Source organism: Oratosquilla oratoria, chromosome 12 (genome assembly GCF_046742065.1).
Source record: "Oratosquilla oratoria isolate Oo_2021 chromosome 12, ASM4674206v1, whole genome shotgun sequence".
NCBI lineage: Eukaryota > Metazoa > Arthropoda > Malacostraca > Stomatopoda > Squillidae > Oratosquilla > Oratosquilla oratoria.
In genome coordinates, this window is record NC_134788.1 from 50,388,324 (window position 1) to 50,407,919 (window position 19,596).

The window sequence follows — 19,596 nt, forward strand, 5'->3', positions numbered from 1 at the left end:
ACATCTCCTTTCCCAGTTTCACCTTCATCCACATTATCCTTGAGGAAACCTACTTCCACTCCACTACCCATTTACCTATCTCTTCACTTACTAGAATAGCCACCCCTTCCCTCCCTCGCCCTCTCTTCAATCCTGATAACCTCCTACTTACACTTCCAAACTTACACTCGCCCTTTCCTCTCAACTTAGTTTCACTCAAAGCCAACACATCCATCTTTCTTCTCAAAATCATAGTATGTATCTCTTACCTTTTACTCTCATCTGTACCACATCCATGCACATTAAAAGACCCAAACCTTAGGGTGCTGGTCAGAAACCTCCTAGACCCTCTTATGCCTTTACTTTTTTAGGAATGTCCCCTGTGGGGCTACAAGGAGAAGGATGCCTAGTCCCAATCCCCGTCCCTTTCTTCTCGCCTCTTATGATCCAAGTGGAAATACTTGGTGGCAGTATTCTTTTCCCCCACCACAGGGAAAATAAAATAAAATAAAAAATAAGATAAATAAATAAAAACATCCACTCAAGACATTCATGTTATATATATATATATATATACTGGTACATATACCAACAGCTTTTTCCCCCTTACAAGGGAGGTGGCCATTCCATACCCACATAATCCACTCCCATCCACTGCCCCTCCCTCCCTCTTATCTTGCCTCCTCCTGGATGATGGTATTGTATGATCAATAAATAAGGTGGAGTAAAACACAGCAGGTATTTTTCTAACTACATAATTGTACGTGGAATGTACAATCTACATCTTTCACTTCACTCTGACGAACACTCATGTGACCTGAACTAACTCGCAGCTCGATCTCGATTAGCGTGCGTGAACTGACACCTGGATAGTGTGCCCAAAACAGTTGCTAATAATTAATTTCTACAATTATTATGATTATTCACTCGCGCACAGAAATTTACATTCATACACCTTTCAGTTACACAACAACTTAAATTTGATAGTAATAATGATCTATATCCCATTCATTCAACTTTCGCATTACAAATAAATTGATAATTACTTAATAGGCACAATTGGTAATTTGTAAGTTTTCGAACATTCACGCTGACACGCATGTACATACACACATACAGAATTCTAAATACGCATTTATTTGAATCTACAAGGAGCATAATGCTAACAAAGCTTAGAATACAATAAATGCTCGGCCACGTGAAAGGAGTTGGCCTAAGCGACTTACAATGTAATGTACAAGAAGATATATTGAAATAGTACATGCAGACATATGAACATTATATATATATACATGGAACAACATTAAGGATTTTAAAGGATGGTAGTGGAGAACATTTTGGCAGGTATAAGGGATTGAGAGACGGAGAGGGGGGGGTCACCGATTTAATGAAGCGGCCTTGCTGTGGATGTCCTGTGTCTTGCGACACTGCTTCTAACCCAGGGCAGTGGACAAGGTGCAGGGATGGCCCATCATCCAGAAGATGCTAAGATGAGAGGGAGGGTGGAGGGGTGTGGAGTGTATTCAGGGATGGAATAGGTGGGAGTGATTTTATGCCTTTTCCTTTTTGGCTACCTCCTTTGTAAGGGGGGAAAAGCCTTGGTATATGTATGTATAAGGGATTGAAAGTTCAAGAAGTATGACTGCTGCGAATATTATATGGCTGGGAGACGGGACGTTGAAATGGGAAGGGAGGGAGGAAGGGGTTCTGTGGGGGTTAGAGGGTCACTGTCACAGTCTGTACCTCGAGAGAAAAGCTTAAGGGTGTCCAGGTGCATGATGGATTCTGTGTCTGAATGTAAGTGTTTTACCTTGACTTTGTTTGTAGGTTCTAGTGCGAGGACACGGAAGGGACCAAGGAATTTTGGTGAAAGCTTGGAAGATGGAGAATGGTTCTGGGCATATACGATGTCACCTATTGCAATGTTAGATTCTCTCGCATTGTTATTGTGAAAACAGGCCCTCTCGTCTTTAGTGAGAGAAAGAGACTGAGTAATTCTCTTGAAAAGAGAGCTGAAGTTTGAAAGTGAAACCTTTACAAAATCATCAAGGTTGTAAATGGGACCTATTTCTGAAGCAAGAAGGTCATATGGGAGTCGCTTGTCGGAACCAAAGACAAAGTGAGGCGACTCTAATATGAACCTATTGATGGCACTGTTGAGGCAAGACTGAATCATAGGGACATGGTGATCTCAGGAGAGATGGAGGTCAGAAGCGAGGTGTCGGAGAACACTGAGAATCTTTCTGTTTTGGCGTTCCACAAGGCCATTTGAACTGGGGTGGTATGCAACGATATTACATTTTGTTATTTGAAAGGATTTGCAAATATTTGAAAGAATCTCATTATTGAATTCCATGCCATTGTCAGAGAGAAGAACTTTGGGAGTAGTGAAGGGGCAAATAACTTTATCAATGAACGTCTTTGCAATTGTTGTCGCAGTCTTGTCTGGAATAGGTTCAAGTATGCAGAATCTGGTAAACTGATCCATACACACAAACAGGTACTGGTTTCCACTAGAAGTGAGTGGTAATTTGAGAAGGTCAATTGCAACCATATCAAAGGGTTTGCTAGGGATTGGGTATTTCAATATGGGAACTTTACTCTGAATATTACCTTTATGGCTGGCACAAGAATGACAGGCGTCAATGTGGTTATGGATATCCTTTCTCATGGTAAGCCAAAAGTACTGAAGTCTGGCCTGTGTTAAGCAGTTGTCTTTACCTGGATGTGCAGCAAGTGGAGAATCATGTCAAAGGAACAGAACTTCGGGAACTAAGTCAAAAGGAACTACGAGTTGTTGTACATGTCTGGTTCATGCTTGTTGGAAAGTGTGATTTCGTGATAAAGAACGTCATCAACAAGTCTGAAGTGGTCCAAGGAGGTAGAGAAGTCTGTAAGATCAGATGTATCTCCTGACTCGAGAAAAAATATCACACGTTTCCACATTGGATTGGATCTTTGAGCTGCTTGTATACGCACATGAGTAAGAGTGACTGGCTGAGGGAGGGAATTGATAGCAGCAACATTTCTAGAAAGTGTGTCTGCAACATGGTTTGCTGATCCACACACATATGAGGTGGGATTGAATTCTTGAATAGTCAAGAACCAGCGAGCAAGTTTCCCGGACAAGTTCTTGCCTTTGAAAAGTTGAAGTGCCTGGTGGTTTGTATGGACTGTGACAGGATAGCCTAGAATGATTTCCTTAAAATGTCGAAGAGCATATATTACAGCAAGAGCTTCAATTTCTGTGACAGAATAGTTACATTCAGCTTTGTTAAGGAGTCTGCTGGGAAAGGCAATAGGGCGAAGGTGTGTGTCTTGTTCTTGCATGAGGACAGCACCAAGACCTTGGAATGAGGCATCGGTGTAGAGAATAAAGGGTAAGTCATAGTTAGGGAAAGCTAAGACAGGAGCAGTGGTAAGGGCATTCTTTAAGTCTGCAAAGGCTTGTTCCTGGGCAGACGACCAGTGGAAAGGTACATCTTTCTTTAGCAGGGAAGTAAGAGGGGCTGCAATTTTTGAATAATTGCGGATGTACCTATGGTAATAACCTGAAAGACCAAGGAAGGAGCGAAGGTGCTCAAGGTCCGTTGGACGAGGGAAGTCAGCAACAGCTTTGACTTTATCAGGAACAGTAAGAATGCCATCAGAAGTTAGCAGGTGTCCAAGAAAACGAATTTCTTTCTTAAGAAAGGAGCATTTGTTGAGCTTGACTTTTAGGTTGGCATTTGCAAGACGAGAAAAGACTTGTTGAAGGGTGTGAATGTGGTCGGGTAAGGATGTGGAAGCTATGATTATGTCATCCAAATACATGAAGACATTTTCACCAATTAAGCCATCAAGAACGGTGTACATAAGTCGTGTGAAGACAGAAGGAGCAGAGGTGAGACCCATAGCCAAACGTTTGAATTGGAAATGACCAGAAGGGGTAGAGAAGGCTGTTAGAGGCCTGCTTTCCGGAGCAAGAGGAATTTGAAAATATCCTGACATTAGGTCTAAAGTTGAAAAGACAGTGTTATTCTGACCAACAGAATGTAAGATTTCCTGGAGAACGGGAATGGGCGTCCTTTTGGGGACAGTGATTTTGTTAAGCTCTCTAAAATCAACAACAGGGTGGAATGTACCATCTGTTTTGGGAACAACAAATAGGGGAAATTTCCACTTGGAAATGGACGGTTTGATGATATCCTGGGCAAGCATGTCTGCAATGAGCTTGTCCATAATCTTACACTTACAGTGTGGCAGTCTATAAGCTGGAATGTAGCAAGGTTTAGATCCATCACTAGGAGAATGTGGTGGTGAATGAGGTCCACAGAACCTAGGGATTCACCTGGCAAAGCAATGACATGGTGAAAGGCATTGCATAAGGAAATTAAATCCTGTTGAGCATCGGGGAAGTCAAGGGGTTTGAAGTGAGATGCTTCAATAGGAACCTGTGCATGACGCACATCGGAGTTAATGGTACAAACTGGCAAGGAAGAATTTTGGTCATCAATGACTTTTACTCTTAAAGGATACACAAGAAAATCACATAAGTTAGTACCAAGTTTGAGGTGGAGGGGAGCATGAGTGTCATTGGCAACTAGAAAAGAAGTATGAACTTTCTTGGAGGTAGTGCATAAGGCTGAAATGAGTGATATGCCTTTGACATGTGTGGATTCTAGCATACAGAGAACATCGCATTCCAGAGCTCGGAAAATGCGAAGCTGCACTTTGAAATACACATGTGCGGAAACAGGGGAGGAGGTAATTATTAAATCATCCAAGGAAGGAGATATCTGGATTTCTGTTGTAGAGAATTCTGTAGAAGGGGAAGGACATTTGGTATTCCTTTTCCTTGATTTAGGCATGCAAGAAGAATGCAAACGCTTTGTATGGGTGGAAACTTTGAGCAAGTTAGGTTCACTAGAAGGGGGAAGTGAATTTCAGATGATGGTTGTACAGTGTCCTGGGATGTGGGAGCTAGAGGAGATAGGAAGTACTCTCTGTTTGAGTTTTCTGATGCTGGGTAGAGGGGGTAGGAGGAGCAACAATAGTGGGCACTGACACAGTTAGCATGCTGTGGGAAGGGGAATTTGCAGGAGTGGGAAGTGCAGGTGGGTGAAAGTAGTTGCCAAATGTAGGGCTGGACTAAAATGACGACCATAAGCAATGCCATGACGTTGGGGAAAGACGCTAATTCCATATTGCTGCATAGTGTCTAGTCCCAGTAGGACATCTGCAGGAAACTGTACATCAGCCACATAATGAGGGATATGAATCTCTTGACTTGTGTGGATGAAGATTAATAGGAAGATGGATCTTACCTAAAACTGGAAATGGAACACCATCTGCGTTAGTAAGTTGGAGATCGGAAGGTTACAAGATTGTAACATGCTTATAGGAAAGGCGGAGTTTGTGGAAGGTGGAAGAAGTTATAATATTTACAGGAGAACCAGTATCTATGAAGAGAGATATAGGAATGGTATGAACAGTAGCAGGAATGGAAATAGCATGGGACCATGTGTTAGAGTTTGAAAGAGTACAAATGGGAAGGGTGGGTGGTGGGGATGGGATATGCATGCTAGGAGGTGTCCTGGGAGGAAGAGGAGATAGTCATTTAGGAGAAGGGGAACTCTGACGGGAAGAGAAATTCTGTTGAGAGGGGTTGGAATTCAAAACACGACATTCTGCAGCCACGTGAAAACATTTTCCATGGATGGGGCAATCTTTATCGGGAGGAGTGGAGAGACGAATGGCACACCTGTTAGCATAGTGTCCAGGTTTGTTGCAATAGTAGCAAATAACCGGGGGACGTGAGAAAGATCTTTGTCTAGGGCGAGAAATGGATCTGGGACGGAAGGTGGATCTATGCCGAGAGGCAGATCGGGACACGTGCAACTGATAATGCAGGCTTGGGGATAGGGTATGGCTGGGCAACAATGTTAGCATCTTTGGTGACTCTTGAATCTGATGAGACAAAATTGAGATGGTCATAGTTGAAGTGAATTGTATTTAGTTTTGTTTAGGGTGTCTGGATGGAGAAGAGAAAGAAATCAAAAGTAAGCAAAGAGGGAAGCAACCTGGTTAAGGGAGATTTTTCCATCTGCATCAACCCAGTTGGAAGATTCAGGTGTGGATTTTAGACGGGCCTTTAGATCTAATGCAAGTCTTCCAGCTTTTTCTTTTCTGACATAAGGGGGGGGGGGAGTTGATTTGTAAAGCAAGGTCATATAGGGGAGTGAGAACACCCAAGGGTAGTGTGTTGGCCAAAGTGAGATCCCATTCAACTCCGATGACAAGATGTCTTGTCATTTGGTCAAATAAAACAAAAAATCATAAAACACCAAAATGTTTGATCAAACATTTTGGTGTTTTATGAGTTTTTGTTTTATTTGACCAAATGACAAGACATCTTGTCATCGGAGTTGAATGGGTTAAGGAATGAATGGAGGGGGATATTGGATTCTGTGAATTTGGGTACATCTACCGTGTCGTGTACAATAGTCATGGGTTGACAGGGTTGTTGGGTTGAGGAAGAAGCCATGTTGGTAGGGCTCAAACTTGGGGATGGGAACGGAGAAGGAGGTAGGGGTGGAAGGTCGTTTAGTGACACACTGAGTAGAGATAATAAATTTGGGGAGGGAGGAAGTGAAGATGTTGATTCCGTGGTTGAAGGTAATATTGAGGGAGGGGTTGCGAAAAGGATCGTGAGGGAAGTCTGTCAAATGGGATTTACACTGCCAAAAGATTGTCCACTTACCTTAGAAATAGTAGAAGACATCTTGAGATGTAGAGATCAAAAAACACAGCTGGAATGGAAGAGAAGTGGATTTGGCTGTAAACAGTGTAAGATTTTAGTAAAAGTACACAGAAGTATAGGTTAATATACACAATGCAAAGAAAAATGATAGAACTTATAATGAAATATGAAGAAAAATATTTGGAATTTGGTATATATACAAAATGCAGATAAGTAATAGTAATGAAGTAAAAAACAACAACACAAAACTGTATCACTTGAATGTCTGTAAAAGCAATATACTACTGCACTGTAATTCACACGAGTAAAAATTAAGAGTTCAAGAATGTCACTTATGGAGGAGGGGCTCACTAAACCGACTGGAATCGTCGTGTAACGGAGACGACGTCGGGAGAGTGCCGTGGAGGTGGAACTCGCTCAGTGAAGATGGCGGTGGTGGTGCTTGGGTTCATAGTGGAGGTCGTGTGAGGGTGAAGTCGGTGGCTCACATTGTGAGGAACGGAGAGCGGATGGAGTTCGACGCGTAAAAGGCACACGAGCTGCACACTGGAGTGGAGGTGGTGGTGGACGTCACGCCACGCTCGGCTACTACGGAAATGGAAGGTGGTGACTTCGTTTGACGTGACGATGCTAGAGCGGAAAGGATTTCAACGCTCGTGGGCCGGAAGTCCACTTGAGAAGTGGAGAAGAGGCCGGATGCTGTCTCCTTGTATTCCACGTACGAAAATAGTGGACATGAAGACTCGAAGGAATCGCTTGAATGACGGCGATATCCTGTTTGTGAGGCAACTGTAGGAGTGATTGACAGTTGGCTTGGGGGAGCGAGCTTGGAGGGTGAGAGTGGAAGACGGGAAATGCGAGGATGCTTGGTACTGTTGTCTATGTGACGAAAGTGGGTGGGGTGGTGAGGTGAGCCTATAAGTGCATTCTCGAATGGCATTTGCAGGGCAGAGAATTTCTTGGAGTTACACGGTAATAGGGGTCACATGGGTCTGCACACTGTTGTAGACAATGCAGGGACTTCGGGAGAAGCTTCCAATGCACGTAGAGTCGTAGATGCCGTGGGTGGGTATGGGCGGGTGAGACTGCACTTGTCCTTTCGTAATAAATGTTCGGAGTTCGTATCCCTCGTTGCCACCATTTATTGTATGGTCAATAAATAAGGTGGAGTAAAACACGGCAGGTATTTTTCAAACTACATAATTGTATGGGGAATGTACAATCTACGTCTTTCACTTCACTCTCACGAACACTCACGTGACCTGAACGAACTCGAAGCTCGATCTCGATTAGCGTGTGTGAACTGATGCCTGGATAGCGTGCCCAAAACAGGTGCTCATAATTAATTTCTACAATTATTACGATTATTCACTCGCGCACAGAAATTTACATTCATACACCTTTCAGTTACACAACTTAAATTTTATAGTAATAATTATCTATATCCCATTCATTCAACTTTCGCATTACAAATAAATTGATAATTACTTAATAGGCACAACTGGTAATTTGTAAGTTCTCGAACATTCACGCTGACACGCATGTACATACACACATACAGAAATCTAATTACCCATTTATCTGAATCTACAAGGAGTATAATGCTAACAAAGCTTAGAATACAATAATGGGTCATCCCTGCATCTCGCCCACTGCCACCAAGTATTTCTACTTAGTTGTAAAAGGTGAAAAAAGGGACATAAAAAAATACATATACCAAAGGCTTTTCCCCCCTTACATGAGGGGGGGGGTAGCCAAAAAGAAAAAGGCATAGAAATCACTCCCACCCATTTTATTTCCCATATTTTCCACTCCCCTCCACCCTCCTATCTTAGCACCTCCTGGATGACGGGGCATCCCTGCATCCTGTCCACTGACCTAGGTCAGAAGCAGTGTCGCAAGACACAGCACATCCACAGCAAGGCTGCTTCATAAATTCGGCGATCCCCCCCTCTCCATTCCCCTCATGCAGAAAAGGAGAAGATGGGGAGAAATCCCTTTGGGCTGCGTTAAATTTTTTCTCATACATACTTCCTCACCCCCATCCCCAACCCACTCCCCCTCATGCATCACAGCATCATCTATACACAACCATTCTCCATTCACCCCTATCTTCTGTCCTCTCCCATCCTTCCTCTCTTTTGTAGAGCCCCTTTCACCCCATCCATCCATCTCATCCAAGGACGCCCCCTCATATTCACTCTTTCCACACTTCTTATACTAATCTTTCTTCACTCATTCTTTCCATGTGTCCAAACCATCCCAATATTCTTTCATCAACCCTATCTCCCAGCTCCCTTTCCACCCCTGTTCTCCTCACCTCCTCATTTCTCACTCTATCCAGCTTAGTAACCCCTATCATACTTCTCAGACATTTCATCTCAAACACATTCAAACTCCTCTCTTCCTCTCTCATGTTCCATGTTTCTGTCCCGTACATTGCTGTTGGCACAATCACTCCTTCATATAACCTCCTCTTAGCATCCATTCCCAGATGTCTATTTCTCATTACACTTTTTAATCCATCAAGGCATTTACTCGCTTCTCTTAATCTACATTCTACCTCCACCCCCACTCCTCCCTTTCCTGTCACATTAGCATAAGTGGGTAGTGGAGTGGAAGGAGGTCTCATCAAGGTTGATGTGGATGAAGGTGAAACTGGGAAAGGAGATGTGGGTTTTTGTAAGTGCATATGGGCCTGGTAGTGAGAAGAGCATAGAGGAAAGGGAGGCTTTTTGGGTAGATACAAATGAGTGCATAGAGGGATTAGGGAGAAATGTCAATGTAGTTGTACTTGGAGACCTAAATGCTAGGGTAGGAAATGAACCAATTGACGGAGTGATTGGGAAGTATGGAGTTCCAGGTAAAAATCATAGTGGAGAATTGATGGTGGAGATGTGTCTTGAAAGAGAGTTGATAGCAAATACAGTGTTTCAGAAGAAAGTCAAGCATAGGTACACATGGGAGAGGGTGGTGGCTGGAAGGGTGGCAGATATAGCGTTAGTGGTGACCAGGAGTATGATAGGAAGAGTTAAGGATGTACATGTTCTAAGGGGAGAGAGTGGGGGAATATCAGATCATTTTCTGGTGGAAGGTAAATTGAGAGTGGAGAATAGGTGGAGAAAGAGGAAAAGGACAGAAGAGAGGGTTTTACTTAGAGTGAACTGCTTAAATGAGAGAGTGAGGAAAAAAAAAGGAGAATGAGTATAAGAAGTTGAAAGAGGAGTGGGAGGGAGTAAAGGATAGAGTAGAACTAGGAGTGGAGGAGGAATGGGGATGGTTCAAGGAGGGAGTCATAAGGTGTGCAAAGATAGTGTGTGGAACAAGGAGGGCGGGAGGAAATAGAAGGAAGGGCAGTGAGAGGTGGGATGAAGAAGAAAAGAAGGGTATAGAAGAGAAGCAGGCATTCATAGATTGGCTACAAATTAGGATGAGGGAATTGTATGAGAGGTACAAAGTAAAGAGAAAGGAAGTTAAGCATAAGATAAAGGAAGCAAAGAGGAGAGCAGATGTGAAATGGGGAAAGAGTATGACAAAAAAAAATTAAAGTAATAAAAAGATGTTTTGGAAGGAAATTCAAAGAGGAAGAGGAGGCAAATCAAGTAGAGAAGAAAAGGTAAAAGGTGCAGATGGAGAGATGATAATGGAAGAGAAGGCAGTGAGAGGAAGGTGGGGAGAGTATTTTAGGTAGTTGCTAAATATGAAGGAGGATAGCGAGGGAAAGGTAGTTGCAGTGGGAAGCGCTAAGAAAATGAGAGTGATGAGTGAAGAAAATGGAGGAGAAATAGGGAAGGATGAAGTGAAAGCAGCTGTTAAGATGATGAGAGCAGGTAAGGCACCTGGGTTGGATGGATGCCATGCAGAATGTCTGAAGAAAGGAGGTACAGTTATGGTGGACTGGCTGGTGAGGTTATTTAATGTTTGTTTAAGAGAGGGTAGAGTGCCAGAGGACTGGAGGAGTGCCTGTATAGTTCTGCTTTACAAAGGAAAGGAGGACAAGTGTGAGCATAGTAGTTACAGAGGGATCAGCTTGTTGAGTGTAGTTGGGAAGGGTTATGGGAGGGTCTTGATTGAGAGGATTAGGAGAGGAATAGAGGGAGTAATTGATGAGGAACAGTGTGGTTTTAGGACAGGTAGGGGATGTGTAGATCAGATTTTTGTGGTAAGACAGATATGTGAGAAAGCTGTAGGAAAGGGGAAGGATGTTTTTTGGGCTTTTATGGATCTGGAAAAGGCTTACGACAGGGTAGACCGGAAGGCACTGTGGGAGGTACTGCAGATATATGGGATAGGAGGAAAGCTGTTAAGAGCAGTCAAGAGTTTTTTCGAGAGTAGTAGAGCTTGCGTTAGGATTAGAAATGGAGAGAGTGAATGGTTTGAGGTAAAGGTGGAACTTTGTCAGGGGTGTGTTATGTCACCCTGGCTGTTCAATCTTTATATGGATGGGGTGGTGCGAGAGGTGAATGGAAGGGTAGTGGGTCAGGGGTTGGAGATGATTAAAGAAAATGGAAAAAAGTGGGAGGTGAGCCAGCTGTTGTTTGCTGACAACACTGCGCTTGTAGCAGGATCAGAGGAAGGATTGAGGAAGTTAGTGACAGAGTTTGAGGTGTGTGAAAGAAGGAAGCTGAAGATGTGGGCAAAAGTAAGGTGATGAGATGTACAAGGGGAGAGAGCTGGAAATAATAAATAAATATGATAAAAATACATAAATCAATAATGTATACACTACTCCCACATATTTAGAAAAAAAAAAAAAAAAAAAAAAAAAAAAAAAATAATAATAATAATAATAATAATAATAATACAGAAGTCCCTCAATTAATACGGATTCAATCACACACAGATTTTATTTCAAAACCATCTCAAATATAGAGAACTGTTTTAAAATTTGCACCGAGTCGGGCACGCACAGACACACACGTGGCAACATCGCAAACATTTGTGGTGACTGCTTTCTATTTTACCATAAACGGTCAGTCCTCAGATAATGAGGTCATTATGTACAGGGAACTGCTCAAACAAGGGTGTGGGGCGAGGGGATAGCCGTGGGTGGCTGCCTCTGGTCACGTGTCAACCTCCGGGTACTGATGCAGGAGGGAGGGAGGGGAGGAGAGGGGGAGTAGGGGGGGGTAGCCAACAAGATTTAGCTTGTCGCTTCCACCACTCACGCCGTGCTATCGTGAAATTTTACCGCCCTAACCTGTTGAGGTGTAATGTTTCTTTCGTTTGGAACACAACTAATAAGTCTGATAGTGACTGCGCTTGTAGTGTCTTAATTTCTCTTATGAGGTTCTTGTTGTTACTGGCAGTGGTGGTTTGGGAGATCAAAAACAGACGTATACACGCTTACACACGTAGACACGTGTTAGACAACCAGTGTATGTTGTGAATGCGCGTGCGTGTACACACAAATACGAACACAGACACATGCACGTACATGCTTACTTGTACATGTGAACACAGACTCATACACATACGCACACACACACGCCACACAAACACACACACATACATACACCACATACACACACATATACATACGCCACATACACACACATATGTATACGCCACATATACACACATGTATATGCGCACAAACACATACATACACCACATATACATACAGTTCTCGGTATTTAATATGGAATGTCAGCATACACGGTAATTTCAGGAACCTAACCCCCGCATTATCTGAGGGACTCCTGTACATGTATACATATTCCTCAAGGCCCTTTCTACATGTAAAGACCTACAAGAACTTCCACTCACTGTTCCTCAAGGAGAACCTCATCTGAGCACCGAACAAGGAGATCGTCCCCGTCCCTGTACGGTCACCCTTCACGTTGCCACTGCGCAGGATGTTGCGGATGAGGTCCAAGTACTGGTATTCCTCATGTCTTGGGGTTGTCATCTACGGAGAAAACAGGACCTGGAATGAGAAGTGCTTAACCACTTCAGTACGGGACTTAAATCTCGCGGGCAGCAGCCAATGCCAGCCGTATGACGTAACGTAATAATATTCGCATCATAAAATATAGTCACCGCTTATATCGATCGTTCTCTCTTTCACCCGCGAATTTTGAAAACCACAGAGAATGGGATTCAGGGCGCATTTGGGAGAATGTAAAAACACAGGGGCGACTACAATAAATATAATCAAGACGCCGATATGGCAGCGTCGCGAATCCACTTGCTCCTCATGACGCCTACGTGTGCGGCACCGTATGGAAGGGGTTAATACCAGAAACTTGTTTACAAATTTCCTCTTTGTCGCAACCCTAGAATATTCTCCTTCGTCTTGCATCAAACTACGTACAGTCCTACCCCCTGATAATTAATCATCTTAACTGTAAGTAATAATAGCAACACTAATAATAATATTATACTCATATATCAAAGGCTAAGGGAGGTAAAAAAAAAAAAAAAAAAAACATAAAGCCACTCCTACCCATTCCATTCCAATACACCACTCTATTGACGCAACTAAAAAAAAAATGGTTGTTTTTATATATATTAAAAAATAATAATAATTTTTTTTTCTAAAAACTTGCAATTAAAAAAAAAAATAAATAAATAAACTTCTTGTTAGTCCACCCCCTTCCTTCACTCTTATCTTGGTTCCTCTTGTATGACAGGTCATCCATCATAATAATAACAATACAGCAAACCCTCAATATAACAGATCTTGATATACCAGATATCGGATACAATGGACAAAAAATCTGTTATAACAGATCTTCTATATATAACAACAGACCCCTGTCCTCATATAATCTGTTACATTGAAGGTTTAGTGTAATTTCTAATACTACTAATTTCTAATACCAGACAAACTTTGGGATATAACGGATCTGTCTGGTATTTCCATCGGATATAACGGACCCTCGGTTATAATGAATTTTCAGATATAACGACAGACCCGTCCCATACTGTCTGTTATGTTCAGGGTTCACTGTACATCTATCTACCACACGCTTCTTCCCTCCTATAAGAGGGTAGCCAAGTCAAAGCCACACACGCATGCCACTCCATGGGCCTCCCTCCTCTTACCTCCTCCTGGACGACAGGTCATCCCTGCATCTCGCCCACTGCCCAGGCACAGCACATCCACAGCTGTGCCGGGTTTACTAAATATATATGAATGGAAGACAAAAGGGTGTTATTCGACAGATAACATGGCTTCAGAAAAGGACATTCCTGTATTTTGAAGATGTTGACTCACTACGCAAAAGTACTACAGGATCCAGACGAAGAAAAGACAGATGCCCTTTTCACCCGTAACCAGTTCGGTACAATGACGGCTATGTAGGCATTGTGGGGCATGAGTGGTACACAAGGATGCCGGCATTGGCATTTTGATTATATATTTTTTGTAGTTGTACACGAGTTAATCCCAGATTCTGTGAACTGGTTTGGTCACATTTTGTGTGCTTATTATTACTCAAGAGTAAAAAAGAATGAGTAATATAACAGTGATTTTATATTTTATATTGTGAGTAGTGTGATGCATTGTACATATGGCAGCCAATGCTATCCACGAGTATTTGACTTGTACTGTAGTGGTTAAGCCAATGCTTCCTTCACCTATCCTAAACATATCAGACACCCATTTGTTATCCGTTCTTAGTTCTCCTTCTGGATAATGACATCCACTTTCCTAGCCTCGTTGCTCACGTCTCGGGCAATGCCGGCATCGCACAAAGAATTGTCACCCCAGACTCTGACAGGGTGACAATCCTTCATGTGGGCAAATCTAGGGTAATGATTCTTCATGTGGGCCATCCTGGATTTATGATTCCTCAGTTGTACAACTTGATGACAATAAGCATAACCATCGTTCAACCTTAAATCTTTATTCCAATGTTGATATTCAGCATACTGGGGTGACAATTCTTCAGGTGGGATCTCATGGGGTGATGATTCTTCATGCGACCCCAATGCTGCAAGATGCAGCACCTCCACTGCAGGGCCCAATGGCCAAAAGCAAGTCACTTCCCACTACTCCATTAACTAGCAGCTGTCTTCAGCTCATCTGCATCAGAATTAACCCATTCAACTCCGATGACAAGATGTCTTGTCATTTGGTCAAATAAAACAAAAAATCATAAAACACCAAAATGTTTGATCAAACACCAGAAAAATATGACGTCAGTCCTCGCTTCGCTCGCGAGCAAAGCAAGGACTGACGTCATATTTTTCTGGTGTTTGATCAAACATTTTGGTGTTTTATGATTTTTTGTTTTATTTGACCAAATGACAAGACATCTTGTCATCGGAGTTGAATGGGTTAACGGCACAGACATGATCAAATCCCTATGGATTGCATCAATTCTTCATCCATTCCCAACCAATCTCCGCTCACACATATCTCTTGTCCTCTTCCTTCTTAGCTTGACAGTCATTTAGTATCCAATACTTCTTTCACTCTATCCATCTTCCCAATCTATCCACTTCTATCTTCCATTCTCATTTTTGCTAATTTTCCTTTTCACATCCTATCCTCTCCATAAGCCCAAATCCATCCAATTATTTTTTTATCATCCTTAACTACCAATCAAGTACTAGACAATGGCAGTAACAATAAGCATAATGATAATAATTATAATAATAAGTAATAACAATGATGATATTAATGTAAAAAATAAATAATTTGCAAAGCTTTGTTTTACTCACTTTCGCAGCATCTCTTTGCAAACCCTGGGATTTATTTACAGAAAGTTTAAATCTAAAAAGTAAAAACTCTAATGTATTGTATGTTCTTTTATGAAAAAATAAACTCACACCTAAATCAACTCAAGTAGCCTACCAAATGTACTTTCAACTTTGAATTTTCCCTTCCTCAAGGCTCAAGCTAAATGTTTTCGTCACAAAATTTCTATGTACTTTCAACTTTGAATTTTCCCTTCCTCAAGGCTCAAGCTAAATGTTTTCGTCACAAAATTTCTTCTGTATCTTAATAAAGTACTTAATTTTTTTTACAGAAATAATACAATAACAATATATCTCCAATGGCGCAAATATTTATTACGACTGATCTTACCGTGGATAAAAACTTACCTTCAAGGTTATGTTTTTTTCCTTCGTCTCCTCAACCTCAGTTTGGGTAGTCTGTGCCATTTTTCTTCCTACATTGTGAGAGGAACAATTTACGTGAAAACTTCGGCTTGTTCGTGGGATAATATTAGTGGGTTTCATAGTATCTCACACATAATCTAATGGCACGGTAAATAAAGGCAGAGGTGCAACGATAAACAAGAGGAACCTGTGTAAATACGAAAATATTACACCAATGAATTCTGGATGATTACATAAATGATCACTCTTGTAGTGTGGCATTATGACAAATGGCTTCGAAGAGGTTTAATATATATTCAACCAACTTACAAAAGTAGTGACAATGGCAGTAATCTGGTCTCACACTTTTGGCGGGAACTATTGGTATAATAACAGTTTTGTTGTTAAACAAAGTGACTATTCCTACGTTCTAGTACTGCACTTGTCATTGACCACAAAACAGTTATATACGACCCATAAAATGATGTATGTATTTATGCACTCGTACCTGATTACATTTATTTAATTAATTGTAGTATACACGAAAGGAGCAACGTACACATGTCCCTATTTCTTACGCTCTAAATAGTATACCTATCCTCAAATTCATGCATGCATACTTGGTTGAATAAAAATATAACGGTAGATAAGATTATTTTGAGCGAAGACAATAAAGTCGGCTATGTAAAAGATATTGTTATCATATCATATATCATTGAAAAACAAGAGCCTATCAAGCACATTTTATATAATCGACTGGTCAGCCAATCAGGAACTTGGAAAGCTCCCCACGTTCCCGCCAGCCTCCTTTAAAAGGTCGGCGTTTCGCCGAGACTTACAAAAAAATCAAGTTAAGCACCACTCGCGGTCCCATCCTCCTCTGTACCCTCTACCGCTCTCCCCGTATCCCCTTCCTCCCCTTTGTTGACATTGCCAAGGTGATGTCATACAAAGTCCCAACCTTTTTCATTGGCGATTTCAACTGCAGTCATGCTGCTTGGAGCCCTGGAACGCACAACAGCAGCTCAGTGAGTCGGCAACTACACTCTCTTACTATACTTCACCGGCTGAAGTTCCTAGGTCCGGACTTTCCCACATTCATAGGTCATGGATTGCAGGGTAAGCCCGACCTGGTGTTCTCCAACAGCCGTGCTTTCTTCCTCAACTCCACTATCTCACCCGGTGCCCCCACCCTCTCAGACCACATACCCTTAATCCTTCGCATCTCCACCTCACCCATCCTTATCCCCAGTGAGCCTCGGTTACGTTACAGTCAGGCCGACTGGGAAGGCTTCAAAAACACTCTCACGACATACACCAACACAAACATGGACAACACTCCACAAGCGGCGATAGAGCAGGAATGGCGCTCACTTACAAAGTTTGTCAAAAACGCTGTAAAAAAGCACATTCCTAGAACAAAGCACCGAAAGATTGCCACGTTCACCGCTTCTATGCGCACTAACAGACTACGCATTGCACTACAGAACAGATCTACAGATCTATTACAAGCACCCCTAGAGGCCCGTGTCGCCATCCTACGAGACATGCACTGGCTACAGAGTAGCCTGAGGAAGTCCCTCTACATCGATTCACATCGAGAGGAGGAGCAACTGATGGCCTCGCTCTCCGGCGCCTGTGAGACGGACCCTTCCAAGTTCTGGAGGACCCTCAAACGTGAGCTGGAGGATTGCTCTGTGCCTCCACCCAAGGTCATCAACCATCTTAACCACTCTGCACACTCCCCCCAACACCAAGCTGACCTTCTGGCGTCAGCATGGAGTGAGGTCTTTAAACCCCATCCTGTGCAAGGACTACATTGCTTTAGCACCTTGCACAGTGTTAACTCCTTCATGAACAGCTGTAGTGACCTCATTCCCGACGAGACTGTTGATCTCTCTCAGTTAGATGAAGATGACCCCCTTATCTGCCCCATCGTTTTGGAGGAGGTAAAGGGGGTTATCTCGGCATTAAAACTAAAATCTCCTGGCCCCTCAGGCATCGATGCACACATACTCAAACGTATGCCAGACAACATAATCTCACACATGACGACACTATATAATAGCTCACTAGCCTCTGGGTACTTCCCACAACTATTCAAGGCCTCCCATATCATCCTCATTCCTAAACCCCAGAAACCCGCCTCCGCCCCCCTTTCATACCGGCCCATCTCCCTTCTGGAGTACTTTGGAAAGGTGTTTGAGCACGTCTTATGCCGCCGCCTGACCGTGTACCTAGAGACGGAGAATGTGCTGAGGGACTGCCAGTTTGGTTTTCGGCCAGGGCGCGGTGCAGACGACGTAATATCCATGATCACTCAATGGGTTCAAAGGCCGCCAGACGGTCGCCCTGGTAAGGCCATTTTGGTTTGTAAGGATGTGGAGAAGGCATTCGATACTGTCTGGCATGAAGGCCTTAAGTACAAATTGTACCACAACTTCAACTTTGCCCTGCCGTTCACAAGGTTGCTCTGCAACTACCTGGACGGCAGGTCAATAAGAATAAAGTGGCGGGGCTGTCTGTCCCAACCTTTTGTGCCGAAGGCTGGAGTACCGCAAGGGTCAGTCCTTGCCCCCACTCTATACAATCTATATACAAATGACCTCCAACAGCCAGCTTACCCACGCAACCAGGCTCTAACTCTTTCGTATGCGGACGACACTAACCACATAAACAGACACAAAACGCTGCAGGGAGCGTTACACGTAATGCAAAACATCCTAGACGGGGCACACGCGTGGGAGCAACAGTGGCGCATTAAGACCAACGCGTCGAAATGCAATGCTGTATACTTCTGCTGCAAACGAACCAACAGAACAATCACAAACACTCCTCTTAAAATAAACAACACAAACATCCCAGCGAAGGACCATACCCGTGTGCTGGGTAGCACACTTGATAGTGGCCTTACCTGGACCCCACACTTCCGCAAGCAGGGATCGAAAGCTAGGGCTGTGCTGGGTAAGCTCAGACGCTTCAAAACTGCAACACTGAGAACCAAACGTCGATTGTACCTAGCCCTCGTCAGACCGATTCTGTGCCAGTCCCCGGGACTAAGCCAGCTGACATGTGCCACTAATAACTACGAGCATCAGAAGGTTCAGAATGCCGCTGTCCAGTTCATCACGGGCTCGCGATGGAGCGACTTCAGAACCACTGAGTCTCTACACCAAATTTCCAACATCCGTCCACTCAACCAACACAAACACAAACTTCACTCAAGACACCTAGAAAAACTGCACGCCAAACACAAACATCTGATACAACATATTACACCTAGACCACACCGTACAGACTATCTGTCAGCTGCGCCCGTCCCACGTGCGGTGTACACGATAAGACGTGTATAACTGTACCTACAAGTAATACACCCCTTCACCAGGTTGACTGGTGATAGCCGCAATAATGTAATAATAATAATAGTAATGGTAATAATAATAATGATAATAATAATAATATCGCATGTAGCCCATTAACTGACAGGCTACTCAAACCCAACCTGGGGTAAAACAGGAATTCGCATGCCTTACCTGGGGCTAATCAGGAACGCCCTCTACACGCGGGAAGTGAAATCTACTCACTTACCGTAAATTACACACACACACCTCTCACGAACATAGCCGCATCCCACGCACAAACATATACACTTCCTTTTTCTTCGACTAAAATTCGTTTCCTTTCTCACTTTCTCTTATACTACATCTTCTCATTTCAGTTTACCTCCCACTAAAGATTTTTCCGTTTTTCCCCCTTTCTCCTACTACGTCTCCTACCATTTTCCAAACTTTCGTTGGTGATATAATCTGCTCTTTCTCCCG

General features: G+C 43.0%; 2 protein-coding genes across 10 annotated transcripts in view; one reads left to right on the plus strand and one right to left on the minus strand.

The window, feature by feature from the left end:
• The window catches only part of Ts (Thymidylate synthase), a 94,243-nt gene that overhangs the window by 32,521 nt on the left and 42,126 nt on the right, over nt 1-19,596 (minus strand). For 3 of the 6 annotated variants that reach the window (XM_076195891.1, XM_076195892.1, XM_076195890.1), the window contains exons 2-3: nt 15,779-15,846; nt 12,491-12,632 (exon numbers count right to left, since the gene is read on the minus strand). In XM_076195891.1, coding sequence (XP_076052006.1) covers nt 12,491-12,632; nt 15,779-15,838 — 202 coding nt within the window. In that variant the 5' untranslated portion in view covers nt 15,839-15,846. Of the gene's footprint in view, nt 1-12,490; nt 12,633-13,771; nt 13,790-15,778; nt 15,847-16,105; nt 16,227-16,283; nt 16,373-19,596 lie in introns of those variants that run through there. The other 3 variants (XM_076195889.1, XM_076195888.1, XM_076195893.1) reach the window with 3 other exon arrangements.
• Nucleotides 1-19,596, plus strand: part of LOC143031706 (uncharacterized) — a 93,486-nt gene that overhangs the window by 24,727 nt on the left and 49,163 nt on the right. The window lies entirely within an intron of this gene.